The sequence below is a fragment of the Leuresthes tenuis genome, unplaced genomic scaffold (genome assembly GCF_036924035.1).
Source record: "Leuresthes tenuis unplaced genomic scaffold, fLeuTen1.0.hap1 SCAF_19, whole genome shotgun sequence".
Lineage (NCBI taxonomy): Eukaryota > Metazoa > Chordata > Actinopteri > Atheriniformes > Atherinopsidae > Leuresthes > Leuresthes tenuis.
In genome coordinates, this window is record NW_027325373.1 from 27527104 (window position 1) to 27543683 (window position 16580).

At 38.2% G+C, this 16580-nt stretch overlaps 1 protein-coding gene across 5 annotated transcripts in view; it reads right to left on the minus strand.

The window, feature by feature from the left end:
* The window catches only part of sptan1 (spectrin alpha, non-erythrocytic 1), a 56521-nt gene extending 43632 nt beyond the window's left edge, over positions 1 to 12889 (minus strand). For all 5 annotated transcript variants that reach the window (XM_072371591.1, XM_072371590.1, XM_072371589.1 and 2 more), the window contains exons 1-4: positions 12796 to 12889; positions 3475 to 3714; positions 2642 to 2767; positions 1944 to 2084 (exon numbers count right to left, since the gene is read on the minus strand). In XM_072371591.1, coding sequence (XP_072227692.1) covers positions 1944 to 2084; positions 2642 to 2767; positions 3475 to 3711 — 504 coding nt within the window. In that variant the 5' untranslated portion in view covers positions 3712 to 3714; positions 12796 to 12889. The remainder of the gene's footprint in view (positions 1 to 1943; positions 2085 to 2641; positions 2768 to 3474; positions 3715 to 12795) is intronic.
* Positions 12890 to 16580: the final 3691 nt, after the last annotated feature.

The following is a 16580-nucleotide window of genomic DNA, read 5'->3' on the forward strand; positions in this document are numbered from 1 at the left end:
CCTTAAACCAATGTCTGTTAAGATGAGTAAACATGGCAACATGGTTACATGAAAGTTATTAACTTGTTGGAGCAGCTCACTAAGCTTTTCAAAGTCCAAGAAATGCCTTAAGAAGCCTTCAGAAGAGTTAAAGAGGAGACGTCTAGAATGCAGAGCAGGAAGAAAATGGAGAAAAAGGTGAAAGAGGGTTAAACCACTTTCCCCCTTGATCATCATGAAAGTGTGAGATCACAGGCAGATAAAATGGACAAGCTTGGACCCCTGATGAGGACCCAGCAGGAAGATCAAGGAGCGCTAAAATAATTTTCATTGCAACATAGCTCCAACTCTAAAGCCCATCTTCTCACCTTTAAAACTACAAACAGAGACTGCAGACAGAGCGGTAACAGCAAAGGAGGAGGATCACAGAGCTTGTTAACAACTGATGGTGGAATCCTAGACATGTCGCTGAGAAGGAGCATCTTTGCAGCCCAGATGATGGACTGCTGGCTGTGAGTTTGTGTCCATGAAGTGTACTGAGAGTTCATCTGTGTTACCTGTGTACTCATCAGTGAAGTTGTTGTCATGCTGCAAAAACAACATCCCAACCAACTGAAGGTGACTTTGAAGATTTCTTCCACATCTTCCTACATTTAAACTTTCTACAGGTTTGTCTGTTGATTTATATTTTAGTCAAAAAGCATATAATTGAAAACAAATTAATACTGTAGCGACACAATTTCACGGTTGTTAGGCAACTAAATGGCAAAATAATATTTTAAACTCACTTGTTTTTTTTCTCCTTTTTGTACAAAAAAGAAACACAACAAGAGTAAATGAAAGGACGAATAAAAATAAAAAATCCTTTTTAAAATGAAGCTGACTACGGTCTACATTTGGTAAGGCTAACTTCTAAGCACTTCACACCACCCTTTTGACCCTTCTTTTCTTTGAAGAAACAATCACAGCCTCCTAAATGCTGCTTAAAAAGTTTGGCTTTCTTCCCTCACTGTAAATCTTATCTTTGAGGAGGACCTGCAAGTTTTCAATAAGACTTAGGTCAAGTGAATAAGGGGAGCATGCTATTATTTGGGATTACTTTTTGAGACCTTTGCTGGCAAGCTAAAATCATGGACATGAACTCTCTTGGTAGTAAATATGAATGGAAAATCAGAGTTAACAGTTCAGTGTCCTGGGCATAGAGCCTCTCCTTCACAGTGACATGGATTAGACTCTTTGTCGTTAGCAAGTACTGCTATAGCCCCGCCTTTTATTTTGCCTCTACTTGTGATATCCCTGTCTGCCTATACTGTCTGAAAGTGGGGAACAGAGGCATTGGATACCAGTATGTTACAGCAACCACTTCTTTGTGAAACACATAATACTACATTCCTGATATTTCCGCTGTTTCCTTGTTAGTGCTTTGAGCTCTTCAATTTCATGCGCTAGTGATCTCACATTCCTCATGACAACTTCAGCGATGAAATGGTTTAACTTCCTTAATTTCATCTTGCTCCTGCCCAAAATGCTTTTTTATAGTTTTATAGAAATAAACTATTCCTCCATTGCCATGGTAAGTCATCATAACTGATGATTAAAATAAATTTTACAATAAGTACAAGGAGAAATTACCCTTAAAGCACAGCTCTCAAAAAAAAAAATTTCACACAGAAAGGAAGCTCAGTGGAAATTTTCAACAAGATACAAAATACATGCAATCTGATCGGAAATATTAACCTAAAGTAGGCTTTTAATTTGAAAGGCTTAAACAACAATAACAATTTCAACTTAAATTGTGGTACCAAATCTAACGATGCAAAAGATAAGCAGACCCTCTCCCTCTTTTTATGAAATGGCTTTAAAAAAAAAAGCAATACATCTTGGTCAGATCAAGCCATTTATCTACACTCAGAAATATTGAAAAGGATTTTATTTTTTGGAAAATCTACAGATGTGAACCTGACCTTGTCACTGATCCAGTCCAAGGCATCTTCACACTCTCGCAGGTATTGAACTAGTTTCTGGGCCTGCAATAGACGCATGCCCTTCTCTTTGGTCTTTTGCAGCAGGAGGTCCCATAAGCGATGCAGCTCCTCCAGGCGAGTCTGGTAAACAGGAGAGAAGAGTAGAAAAGTTCAACCATTATGAACAGGAGAAAGTGTGTGTGTGTGACTATACTTGATCTAAACATGCATCGACAGAAAAGGGAATCAGAGAGATGTAAACGTATGTTTTATCTTTTACTGTTTAAAAATCCTACATGAAAACAAGAGGTTTCATACAATAAAAAGGTAATTTCATTTTCTACCAACAGAATAACAAGACTGAATGTCAAGAGCCCAATTTTCAAAGCACTCAGGAGTCCCACCACAAATCAACACACTTGCATATACTCAGCCATGTTGACACATGTAACTATTGGTCTCTGTTGTGTCCGGTATGGCGTGTAGGACTGAATTAGATTTAAGGGGTTAACAGCGGGCAGGAATTTAGAACACAAAGCAAAGTGAGGTTTGTGTGTGTTGCCATGTTTCCACATTATCTTGTTTCCTGTTAGCTCCTAAATGATAAAATTTAACTCTACAATGCACAAACAGGACAAAGTATGTTGCAATACATAGACAAACGGTACTACGTGGGCCATTTTCACAACGTAACTTACTCGAATGGTCTCAGAGGCAAAGTGGCCTTCAGCGATCATGAGGTTTCCAGTCTCATCAAGTTTGATAATGGCCCCGGAATTAGCCTGAACTTCTGCTTCAAAGGCCTGATGTTTCTGTAGTTTACCCTGTGTAGAGAAAGCATGTCATGTTCATAATACGCATCTACACTCTGAACAAGAATTCCACCTCATCTTCTTCAATGGCAATGATAATATCTTGTGTTGTAATACCCCTTTGAGACAGGGAAGCAGCTGTAACTCAGGAGGAAGAGCAATCGACTTCCAGTCGGAGAGTTGGTGGCTGGATTCTCATCTTCCCTGGACTACATGTCAATATGTCCTCTAGTGCGTCCATCAGTGTGTGAATGATAGCGGAAACAGCACTGTGTAGTCTGTAAACCTGAACTAAAAAAGGCCAATGGAGTGTGTGTGTGTGTGTGTGTGTGTGTGAAAATGGGCGAATGTGACTTCCAGTGTAAAAGAGTTGTTTTTTTTTTTTTTTACTAGGTCAGACCTCAAAACTTTCACTTTCAACATAACTATAAATCAAATAAAAGAGCTAATAATGCTCTTCCAGTACTTTGCTTGACATTTTATAATCTAACAAGGGGGCGGCACAGTTGTGTAGTGGTTAGTACTGTCGGGCCTTGTGCAAATGGCAAATATTAAGGGTGTACTGCGGCTCTTTCAGTCCCTTTCAGAAGCATGTCTGAATGAAGCCCTGAGGAGCACTACTGCAAAAATGACCAATGTCTGAATGCCATCATTTTAACAGATGGCTTTAATGCTGTGTCTGGTATCTGACAAGGGCTACAGAAATATAAAGAGCTCACCTGCAGGTTGGAGGGGTCCTTGTAGTTCTCATCAGAAGCAATCTGCAGCTTTTCCTGAATCCATTTTTCCAACTCATCAGCATCACGACGGAAGAACTGAAAGCTGTAAGAATCCTCCAGCTTTTGCCGGCGCATAATCGATAACTCCTTGAAACGCCGGTAGCGGTCCAAAACCTGCTGCCGGCGCTCCTGAATATCCTCAGCTGTCTCAAGCACTTTGACTCCTGCAGTGTCCATTTTCTGAAAAAACACAATCAAGTAACTAATAAATTCTATGTATGACAAAAATGTATTGTTTTAACTAGATTCATTTAAACTTAATATCCTGATCAGCTCTGCGCAGAAAATAGCTCAAATTAACTCGTGGATTTATTCAGATTGCATTGTAACATTATAATACACACCTCACCCAAATGCTAATATACTACTTTTAAAAAAAAAAAAAAAAAGAAAAAAATGCTATTCAGCAACAAATCTCAATCAATCCAACTGATCTTTCAGTTAATAGGACCACATACAGTCACGTGAAAAAACCTTTCAATCCCAAGGTTTTACAAATCAGGACCTAATAAAAACTGGTCCTTTACCAGAGTTCAAATTGAGTAAATACAGCCTTAGATGAACAACACCAAATAAGATCAGTGTGTTATTAATCGAAATAAGACTTAGACAGACTTAAGCGTCTTCTCCTGGCATTGTTGCCTTGGAATTTGGAATTTCCTGTGTCATCAGGATATGTTTTGTTTTTTTTTGGTTTAAATACTGATGTATTCAACTAACTTAACCTGCGATTTGTTCAAAAGCAGCTTTGTTGGCATATTCATTTTTTCATAGAGAAAGAAGCTTCCCCATGGAAAAAGCCGCCAGTAAAGCCTTACATAGAGCTCTTGGGGTTTGGTTTTTATAACCTTTGCACGGTCAGACCTTGGAGAAACATGCTAGGGCATCCACTAATGGGAACATATACATTAAAATGTAATGTTTTCATTTGCACATTTTATTTATTTATTTATTTTTTTTAAATCTGTAGAATGATGGACATTGTGTAAACATACACTTCAATGAACTGCCAAAATATCTGACTTAAGGGAGATGGCATAACCAGGCTGCAAAATACCCTCCTCATTCCTGTACAGTGTACATCCTGATATGTACAAACTTGACCGAGGGTGTACTTTATTACTCACATGTTGCAACTGATGAAAAGAAAAAGAGAGAGATTCTAAACTGTAGTCTTTTGAGGAAAAACAAGGCTCAACTGAGTAAGGCGGGAGTCTGTTTGTATAACTACAACCCCCATCCTGTCTGGAGCTGAGTTACAGAGGGGCCAGCAGCTGAAATACTAAAAATTCCTAATGGGGGTGGAGGCGGAAATTCCATTTCCATGGGAACATCAACCAAGCCTCATTATACAATGCAATTGCTGCAGTCAGCCTTTCCGGAGCCTTTAGCTTCATGGCAAGGTTCGCTTTCAAATGGTGGATAATGAGCTGGCAACCTTGTCAAATCATGACAAAATATAATCTTTATTTGGCATCCACAGCAGCTTAGATCCAGGAAACTGGTCACTTAATGGGGCCCCCATGCTGCAGACCTGAGATGAAACCCATTCAAATTAAAATAATCAGAAGCTACAAAAGGTTCAATTCTTTGGATCTTTTGCCAGACAGTAAAATCTCCCCGTAGAATTTTTTAGTGACTTGCATCAAAGAGGAAATTGAAACCATTTACGGTGTAAATACCAAAGTATTACTTTTTCTTTAACAGCCACCCATAAGACAAAGAGGAAAATAGATATTAGTCTAACAAAACTGAGGTCAACCAAATTCAAACTACAAAAGCTGACCTCTGAGCCAATTGCAGGGTCTGTCAGACCTTGATGTAATTGACATTTTTTTGTTGATGGTGTAGAAAGTGGGACAAAAAACAGTGGATTTGAGACTCCTGGTCCATATCTACTGTGAATGGGGAAGATCAGTCGAGTCAGCATTGGAGGCGCATTATGCATTTATCCAGAACAAGAGAACAGAGACACTGTTCACTGTTTTGTCCCAGACAAAATGGCACCCCAGTGAGTCTATACACAGACACAAAGCAGAGTATCTGTAAGCGGATTAGTGCCAGAAACTCATTGAGCATGTTTACATGACACAAGAAAAAGTCAGACCGACTTTTTAATGCATGTAGACATGTTAAGCCAATGAAAATCACCCACACAATGTGGTCGAGGTTCACATTACACAGATGAGTCAAGCAATAGTTAGAGTTCAGCCTGGCCATTTAATTGATTCTCTGTCCTTGTCCCAGTATACATGCATGAGAGGGGAATCGGGTTACTGAGTTTTCTCTCTCTGTGGGGGATCATCTTGCAAATAAATATAGCAGTACTGCCACTTTGTCTTCAAGTTATTTGAATGGTGATTTTGTCAAATGATACTGTGGTTATAATAACAATTTTTTTTTAAATTTAAAAAAAAAAAAAAGTCAGGATTTTATCAAAGCAAAGTGAAAGTCTGGAAATGTGTAAGTAACAACAATCTGACCAGCACTTTTAATGGGTTGATTTCCAATTACAATTTCTGATACCTTTTGCTGTCAGACAGAAGAGAAAAAGATATGTGGATGAGAGCAGCTTTATTGAGAATTTGGTTGTATCAATACACATTTATGACTTAGAGTTGCTCAATTTGATTCAACCATTTGAGTCTAGTTGAGTATAGACTAAAAATGCAAGAAAGATTCGACCCCTTAACCACGTTGTCAGTGTCCTTTTTCACAGTACTGGTTGCTTTCTACCAGTTTTCCCCCATTGTGGACAGTACCATATGGTGGACACGGGGTAACCATCTCAACACTGGAGCCTATCCCAGCTGTCATTGGGCGAGAGGCAGGTTCATCCCAGGGCCCCACAGAGACAAACTAGACAAACAATCATCCACACTGACAATTTAATTTAGAGTTAATTAGAGTAATTTAGAGACACCAACTGACATGCATGTTTTGGGGCAGTGGGAGGAAGCCAGAGTAACCAGAGAGAACCCACGCATACTCTGTGAGAAAATGCAAACTCCACACAGAAAGGCCCCAGTCGAGATTTGAACCAGGAACCCAGTGCTAACTACCATTCCATCGTGCAACCCAATATCAAAACTCTTCTTCACTAAAAGCCTGTTGCAAAGTCATTCAGTGCAAATCTACACCCTCATTAAGAAATTAGATATAGATATTAAATCTTTGTCCAACCATCAAACACCTTCGAGAATAATGGTGTGCAAGGATCAAGCAATGTAAAAACAAATACACTAGATTCTGACGGCTCTGTGATCTTTTGCACCACGTGCATCTGCACAATATAACAGCCCATGATTACCGAAAATATACTGATATCAGCACAAGATGGCAATTAAACACAAAAGGCAATTCAGGGAAAATTATATTTATTAATAATAAATAAAATTGAAAATTCCTTCTGTGATATTTGGATGATCCAGCGTGGTCTGGGTGTATCTGAGGGATAATGCCGTTGTTGCGGGCGGGTGCACCTGCAGTTTTAAACGAATACACGATTATTGGACTAAAACCTAGCAGAGCTTTTAGATCCAAGGACTCAGGTCAGCTGGTCCAGTCCAGAGTCCAGACTAAACATGGAGAAGCAGCATTTAGCTGTTATGCTGCAAACAAGTGGAACAAACTGCCACTTGCCATATTATTTCGTTATGAGCACACCCAAAGAGGGAAATTAATTTAAAATAAGACCTATAAGGAGTGTTCATGTTCATTTTACAAATTCATGGCAGTGTGAAATGAATTAATGCAAGAATAACTTTTGGACTTTTATTTTATGCACAAAGCTCTAGTTCTAGACAAAATGTGTTTGTGCTTCTGTTATTCTTTTCCAATAATACTGACAGACTGTCTGGATGTGGGATAAGACTGTCCCTTTTTCCCCAAGGCTCTCCAAATGGCACAGTTTTGACACAGCTTTGGCACGCCTGGTCCTATCCTTTGAAAAACCTGTACAAAAATACAATTTTTTTTGTTGTATTACAGCAAAGTCACTTTTAAGACATATTTGGGAAGAAAAATTATGCAGACATAAAATTACATGTATTCAAGCTCATATTACTCTTTTACAGCAGCACTTAGCGAGATTCTGACTGTTGTGGGTAAAAATTCAGAGTGTTCTCTTTCAAAAGAGACCTCAATAAGCCCTCTACTCCAAGTGGTTGAAGAACAGCTTTCAATTTGCTTTGGGTATGGTTTTTTGTTCTTGTTGTTTTTTTAGGTGTTACAGGCAAAAATTTATTAAGGGGATTACTGTTAAGGGGTTAATATTAATTTAATCATTACAGCACAATAACGTCACAACTAATTGACTTTAATGGGCTCCATTAGTTGACCTTGAAAATAAAAAATAAAAATCACTTAAAATGCCCATCCCTAAAATACACACAGCAAAACTTCACACAAGTTGTGATGAGCTGGATCATACAGCACCATACTGCATTCTTCCATGTAATGGAAAAAATACATTAGTTCAGTTTTGAGAAGCTCATTTTTGTACAATTTTGGTTGGAATGACATGTTAACATGCATTTTAAGTCTGGTTTTAGTCTGCCTAACAAAATAATTATTATTTTTCTAGCTTCAGGTAAATGTGCTCCCTCCTGTATGAATAAACTAAACTAGACTACAAATACTCTACAGTTTTTTTGGGTTTTTTTTTGCATCTTTATGTAAAACAGTAAAATGTTAGTGTAAGTTTGAAATAATACAATCATAATGTTGGAGCCTTTGAATATAGACAAAATTTCAACATTATACTTGACTTAAACTGAAATCACCTTACAAATTAGACAAGTTAGCATCAGAGCAGCAGCTTACAGTTTTGTAACAACCCCATATACAGCAATGTAACAGCTGATAGCACTTAATTCCATCTTGTTTCTGAAGATAACAACTTTCTCTCTTCTCACACACAGTGTTGCCTCTGGGGAGAGGGTGGGGTTCCTGCTCTTTTCAACAAACACCCATAGTCAATGTTGTCCACCAGTGTGACAGTCAGCTTCTGTTCCTAGAGTAGCTGTGGTCATATGATGTTTAATCGATTTTTCTACATCTAAAATGTAATTCAGGGTTAAAAACTGAACACTGCATGCTGTATACAACTGTGAATGTCAGAAGCCTTCAAAAACCTCATCATCCAGTTTTACAAACATGTTCAACTGAAAATACAAACTTATTGCGACCGTCGCCACATTTATCTGTTTGGGAATAGTGCAGAAAAGTTCTCAAAGCAGGCTCTAAATGTTTGAGGGATATTTGTACTTCCTTAACAGTCATGGTCACAAAAGCTGGAAACAATCATTAAAGCAACTTGAGCGCCTAGAATATAATCAGCAGAGATTTAAAATTTGGTTACCAAAGACAACATTTTTGGCAGAAAGTAAGCCTGTCATCAATTTTTGTGACACCAGAAATAATGCAACACATGATCTGATTAAATTTTTGTTACCATTTTATACAATTAAATGATATTGAACAAAGGTTCACGAGTTTGTTGATGTCAGGTTAAGTGTGTCGAAAAATCTAATCAAATTGTATCTCCAATTCCAAAATTGTTTCGGAGTTTAAGCTGAAGTTCATTTTGGGTACATTCATTTAAAGAATGTGCCAAGTAATCTTGTAAGACCTCCAAAACGGACAAACTCCAATGGAGTAAAAAAATATTGTATGTCAAGTAAATTACATATCAAATAAAACTAATTCCCTTAAACTAAGGTCCACAGAGTGGATGAAGTCATTCATTTCAAGTGATACGAATAGAATAGTATACCAGGACATATTAATGTCATGCTAGGCGGGTGGAGGTCAAAGGAGAATGCAAGGAATGAGAGAGACACATGGGACGAAGCAAGCCCATTTCTCAAAATATAGCTGCAAGCAGCGATGGGGGGGGGGCTAGCAGCATAGCAGGCAAGCCTATGGCTGCTCAGAAAGGTGTCATGAGTCCATACATCAAGGTTGGCATCGATACATCAATGCATCACAGAGATATGGCCTCACTTCCTGTTTGGCGTGTTGGCGCTGAGTTTGATTGGCTGCGAAGGGCAATTAAAACATACACATGATAACTTTTATGAAGCTTGGTCTGAAGATTCTATGTGTCAAGTCCCGTGGAAACCAGACAATATGGATGACCTGAAATGCCTTTTTGAAGGATTTTGATAAAATTCTAAATGGCGGAAAATCCAATATGGTACAAATGACGTCATATGGTGCGATGAACTCTCCTTGATCAAAGGATTCCAACAGTACCTCATTTGTGAAATTTGGACCAACAGGTCCAAAGATATGAGCAAAAATGCATTTTCGCTTCATATAGCTCCCCAAAATTCTTGGGCATCTCAAAAAAGTTCTCCTAAGTCTGTGTTAGAAGTGTGACGTAAAAACATAAAACGGTTGCCGAGGTATGGCCTCACAGAAAATCTAGTTAGGCATGACCAGTCCAACTATGACGTCAATTTCCACCCAACTAGATTTTCCACCATTTTGGATGGCATCTAGGGGAAAGCTGATGTCTTAAGTCTGGAGTAAGGGCGAAATCCAAGAAAAGCTCACTGTTTCGAGGAACCTGGATGCAATAAACTCTTTGGATGGGCGTAAACATAACAATCGCAAAGGGGAATTTAAAATGGGCACAAGCTATATAAATCAGACTGTGCTCTAACATTTCACAGGGGATACCAATATTGCTGTGAATGTTTACATAGTCATTTAAAGTAGGAATTATCTGAAAGGTAAGATCACACTTCATTTTCTTTTTTTTTTTTTAAAGTCACATGCAGAGCTGCAATAAAAAAAATCAACTGATGTTTACTATCCCATAATGACTGCGTGACACTAAAGATTTTGTGTAATCAAAAGCAAATAACAAGATGTAAAGATTGTAAAACATTACATTTTCATACTGACAGAACGGAGTTGATTATTTAAAAAAAATGGGAAGAAGCAAAACCAAACCATACACACATTGTATTTGTTTCACCTGAATCTTCCAGTTTTCATTTATCTCGAAGGATCAGAGTCATAGCTTGCTGCAATGTCTGAAAATTTAAATACACTCCTTACAGTCTGATGGCGACTGTAAAGACAAAGTCTACTTGGCAACCCTGACAGACGCATTGCACCTGCAGTGACTACGCTGTCCAAAAGGGCAAAAGGCAGCCCAACCCATGAGGTTTCTGTTTCATACTTCAAACCACTCCCTGTAGAACTCTCCCAGCCTATTACTTAGCAAAACAACACCAACACTTGACCAACACTTGAATATTCTTTCCCACACCATTACAGAATCACACAATGGGGACACAAAAACAGGGTTACCTTAAGTTTGGGTTTAGTAAAGAATCCAACAGCAGTAAAAAGTCAGACCAAGCAGTAAACTAAGACTCAATGTGCATCTTATATGAAATTAACATAATCTGTTCGAGAAGTAGTTTAAACAGCAGGATGACAATAGCCTGGAAGGCAATTGTGTGGCTCAATATCAAACCTGATAGCCCTGGAGACAGGAACTAAATTTCAATGTGGGTCATAGTCACTATAGACAAGATGTTTTGGTATATAGCACGGTCAGCTGTTTTAAAATTGTGTAACTTTTTAATATTGTTCAACAGCAAAGAAAAGGCTGACCACCCATAAAAAACTGACCCCACCCTTTTTGAATGGGCTGCTAAACCCATCATCACTAATATAACACATTGTGGATGCAACCTCAGCTAAGTAAAATCCATCACCAGCTACACAGCTAAATAAATTAAGGAGAATATATCTGCATTTTTATGCACAGATATGATATGCCCATATATAAGGACTGGGGTGCAACAAGATGACTTAATCAAAAGGTGGTCAACTTTCTCAAATGGTGAGAAAATAAGCAAAACTGGAAATATTAGTCAGTTTTACCCAGCAGTTTTCAAACTGATGAATGAAGAGGATTATGTAAAAATAATCCCAAATGCACGTCCAACTATTTACAGCAGCTGCACTAAATGTAAACTTTGCACAGCGGTGTATTTACAGTACATACACACCACATTGGAATTTAATCTCATTTAGAGGTTATTTCAACACAACTTTTGTGCCATTTATGACAGTAACTTTTTTAAAGATAAAAGACTTCAGACGATAAAATTGCCTTGGTTAAGCACATCCAAAGGTTTATAGGTTTAAAGCAGGAGCAGCACTTTTCCTGACCAACAATTACCACATGCAGATCCTCCGAGCCACAGATTGGAAATAGATTATTTAATTACTCATGTGGAACTGTTTCAGTGTTACACTGTTCACTTTGCGAATTTTAAAATCATCATTATGTAGCTCCTTTCGTTTAAATTGGGCTTAGCCAGTTTATTGCAGACTGTATACTGCAGACTCTTGTGAGAGACAGCTGGTGTGTGGTGAACCACCCTGACAAAACCAGTAGGTTGGGCCACCAACTGCGGGCATGAGACAGCGGCTTCACACTATAATGCGTGTGTCTGGTCAAAATGCAAACTATAGCCAGAACTATTCTTATAGAAATTACAGCGTCATGCTCGGTTGTAAACCCCCCCCCCCAAAAAAAATCTCAATCCGTTTTAGCGAGTTAAAACATCCAGCCACAACAGTGTACGTGTAAATAAACTACTAATAGATATACTGCCGCAACTGGCCGTTCAAACGGAGAGACTGATGAGGCCAAAGTATTTTTCTGACCTGGGCGGCTCCCTTTAGCTCATAACCAACAAGCTAAAGTAGCCAGCCCCAAAATCCTGCCTGGATTTGCTTCACTTACTCATTACACGCAATGGAAAACCTGTACAACAAATAATGTTCAATTACCAAGTTACGCCTGTGCAAATTCACACTACTGTTAATAATTATCTGACTTATTGACTAACATATTGACATCTTACATTCAACCCGACCATTTTGTGAGGCATCAACGCAAGCTGCCAATGCGAGCTAAAATGTAATTTGGTAGTCAGGCCGGTACTGACGGAGCAATATCTTGATACCTAATACCACCACTAAGGAAGCCTGAAGAGCCTTGCATACTGTTATTTGTTTTATCTTGACGACGAGGTGTAAATACCATTTAACAAAGTACAGCTGAAAAGCGTTAGCCGCAAAGCGTTAGCCGCCGAGCTAGCGAATCGGTGCCAGCGGCAACATATTCAAAATAATGGAAAATTAAACAGAACAGATGTGAAAGCCTGCGATTCATTATCTACTTAATTTGTTAAACAGCCACTTAAAAAAAAGCATTTACCATACCTCAGATCTCTTTGCGAAAGGGCTAAGAGTAGTGGCTATCCTGGCGAGTCGACGTTGACGATTGAAAGGGATGGTCTGTGAGGGTTGTTTTTTTACCCTTAATATGACGTCATTTTCTGCAGCTAAACGGAAATAACCGATATATACCGGAATTAACCGAAGCCTTGCTCGGGGCGGTACAACAGCAGTCTTTCCTCTCTGTAATAACATTAGTTGTTCAGCATTTAGAAGAGTTTGTGGTAGAAAATTTGTAAAATAGCTTTTAGACTCCAATTTGAAATATCCAAATATTGAAACTTATTTAAGATATTTATTAATGCTTAAACAATTTTCATATATTTTTGCAGATGCAGGCTACATGCTCAAACCAGAGTGCATGGTAGAAATACTGAAACACAATGTTTTAATGGCTACCATCTATAAACGCTGAGCTTCTGAGTTTACGTTCAAGCACAAATAGAAACGATAAGAACTCTGACACAATATCTCTTTCAATAACAGTTATAAGCTGTGTTATGTGCATATCTTATCAGTGGCAATATCTGGCCACATCCCCATCAGCAGGTCATATTTAATGTCTTTTTCAAGGTTACTTAGGACTCCTGTAAATATATGATTGTGTTTTACATCATACTTATTCAATATCAAAGCATTCAGGGCAGTTGCTGAGAACCACTTCCCTGAAACTTACTTCACACATTCAAAATAGACACCTGCAGATACCTGCCATACTGGGAGTGTGGCATGTGCAGAACATAATTATTTTCAATTGAACACCAAGGATTACAGATCAGAGCAGCCACACTGATATAACACTGAATTATGTGACCATTAGATTCTGTTGACTGTAGCAGGTGCTGTTGCTTCTCAACAGCTTAACTCACTTTGACAGAGCAATATGCTACCCAAATGTAGGAAGCACATTGTTCAATAGAGAAAAGATCAGAAAAAAAAGTATATTGCTATATTGTATTAAATTCATGTTGGCATTCAAAGAGTTTGCATGTTTTCCTCACCCCTCACACAGGCTGTGAGCAAAATTAAAAATTAAATGCACATATAGACCATGTCAGAGTTATTAAAGCATGTTTACTAATTAAATTCATTGGGTAAATCTCCCATTGGATCTCTATGTGGTGCCTTGCAATATATAACCATAACTATAACCATAAGTATTCTTATATAAATTACAGCGTCATGCTCGGTTGTAAACCCTAAAAAAGATGTAGAGGTAAGACAATCTCCCATTGGATCTCTATTTGGTGCCTTGCAATATATAGTATAGTCTTTGCTGCAAACGTATGGCAGTCTCAAATGTATGGAATGTATACCTTCATAGAGGTACCTGGTTGTGTTGCTGTTAACCCTCGTAAACAGCCTAATTTTGCAAGTATGCAACTGTGCAATTACATATCCAGTTGTTTATTGCGGCAGCATTAAATGCAGTCTGCAGTATATGCATAACACACGGTAGCTGAATTTCATTCAGTTTCTTTTTAAATAACTTTTAGCATGTTTTTTTCAGAGTTGATGACGTTCTTGTGTTTCAATTACATGGGCCAGACATAGGAGATTGAATAGAAGTGAAGTTTCGGTGCAGTCTGTTGGTTTCCTTGGCTAAGCTACTTTCTTTGAATTGGCTCTGTATGTATGAATTGGATTTGATTGAATTAAGATGTATTACAATGAATTGGATTCTAATTGACTTCAATTCAATTCAGTTTTATTTAAATAGCGTCAAATTACAACAAATGTCGTCTCAAGGCACTTAAATAATATAGTCCAATTCAAGACAATTGGAATTCAATTCATTGTAATCATAATCCAATGAAATCCAATCAACTCATTTCAATATAATCCAATTCATTCATATAGAGCCAATTCAAAAACAATATCCTAGCTAAGGAAACCAACAGATTGCGCCGAAACTTGTCTTCAGTCCAATCTCCCGTCCTGAGCCTGTGGCGACTGTGGAAAGGAACGACTCCCTTTAACAGGAAGAAACCTCTGGCAGAACCAGGAAGAAACCTCTGGCAGGACCAGAACCAGGAAGGGTGGCCATCCGCCTCGACCAGCTGGGGTTTGAGAAGACAGAAAAGAGGGAAAAGAGGGGGGAAAAACACCAAAACACCATTCAAAGGATATCTGTTGGAACAGGGAAACACAAGTTAATAACCACAATAATGTCACATGTACATAATATCATTTGAGAAATTAAACAGGGGGAAAAAGAGAGCAAAGTGAGGAAAGGTGTGACAGATGAGGTCCCCCAGCAGTCTAAGCCTATAGCAGCTTAACTATGGGATGTTTCAGGATCACCTGAGCCATCCCTAACTATAAGCTTTATCAAAAAGGAAAGTTTTAAGCCTAATCTCTGCCTCCCATTCTACTTTTAAAAATTCTAGGAACCACAAGTAAACCTGCAGTTTGGGAGCGAAGTGCTCTGTTGGGAAAATACCTTACAATGAGATCTTTAAGATATGATGGAGCTCAGTCATTAAGAGCTTTATATGTGAGAAGAAGAATCTTAAATTCTATTCTGAATTTAACAGGGAGCCAATGAAGAGAAGCTAAAACTGGAGAAACATGATCTCTGCTGTTAGTTCTCATCAGAACTCTGGCTGCAGCATTTTGGATCAGCTGGAGGCTTTTCAGAGAATATGTGGGACAGCCCAATAATAAGGAATTACAGTAGTCCAATTTTGAAGTAACAAATGCATGAACTAGTTTCTCTGCATCACCCTGAGACAGGATGTTCCTGATTTTAGCAATATTACGAAGGTGGAAGAAGGCAGTCCTAGAAACCAGTTTTATATGTGCGTAAAATGATAAATTCTGGTCAAAAATAACTTCAAGGTTCCTCACTGTAGAACTAGAAGCCAATGAAATACCATCTAGAGTAACTATATAACTAGACAATTTCTCCCTGAAGCGCTCAGGTCCAAAGAGAACAACTTCAGTTTTGTCTGAATTTAAAAGCAGAAAGACTCCAAGACTTGAATTGGATTGATTCCTTGAAGTGCCCTTAGATGACATTTGTTGTGATTTGGTGCTATATAAATAAAACTGAGTTGACTTGAATAAAACAGAATTGAATTTCTATCAAACAGACACCTCCTCTTTTTGCATTCTTCATAGGTTATAGAAATAAAGTAGCGTTGGTTAAGCACGTTGATCAAAGATTCATAGGTGTAGGAGGAGCAGCAGGCCTATTTACAGGACTGACACTTTTCAGACCAAAAATTACCACATTAAGCGCCACTGACCCACTGATGGAAAATGATACATGCAACTGTTCATGTGGAACAGAATGTATAGGCTCTTAAGATCACACTATGCCTTTTTTTTATTCTAATTGGTTGAAAGTTAGCTTGAGGGTCTGACAACAAATGATTTCACAACAAAGAGGATGACAGTGCCCAGTAGGTAATAACTAATTTTAATACTTTTAATACTTTTGCTGATCATGAATACTTTAATTAGTAAGCTAATAACTAATCCAGCTTCTGCTTCATCCCCAACAGCACTAATACAACACGGAGCTCAAATCTTACCACATATCTATGATATAGACCCTAAGTTCCAGCAAAAGGTTTTAATATGTAAACATACTTTGTGAGGCACCAATGGAGAGATTACAGAGATTTAATTCAGCCCTTTAGTACTAGGGCCCGTCAACCAACTCTTATGCTTCTGGGCATGAGACTCGAGTAATGAACACTTTTCTCTCACCCTCATGCAACACATCCATTTGCTCAAAAAAATAAAAAATAAATAAATCAAAG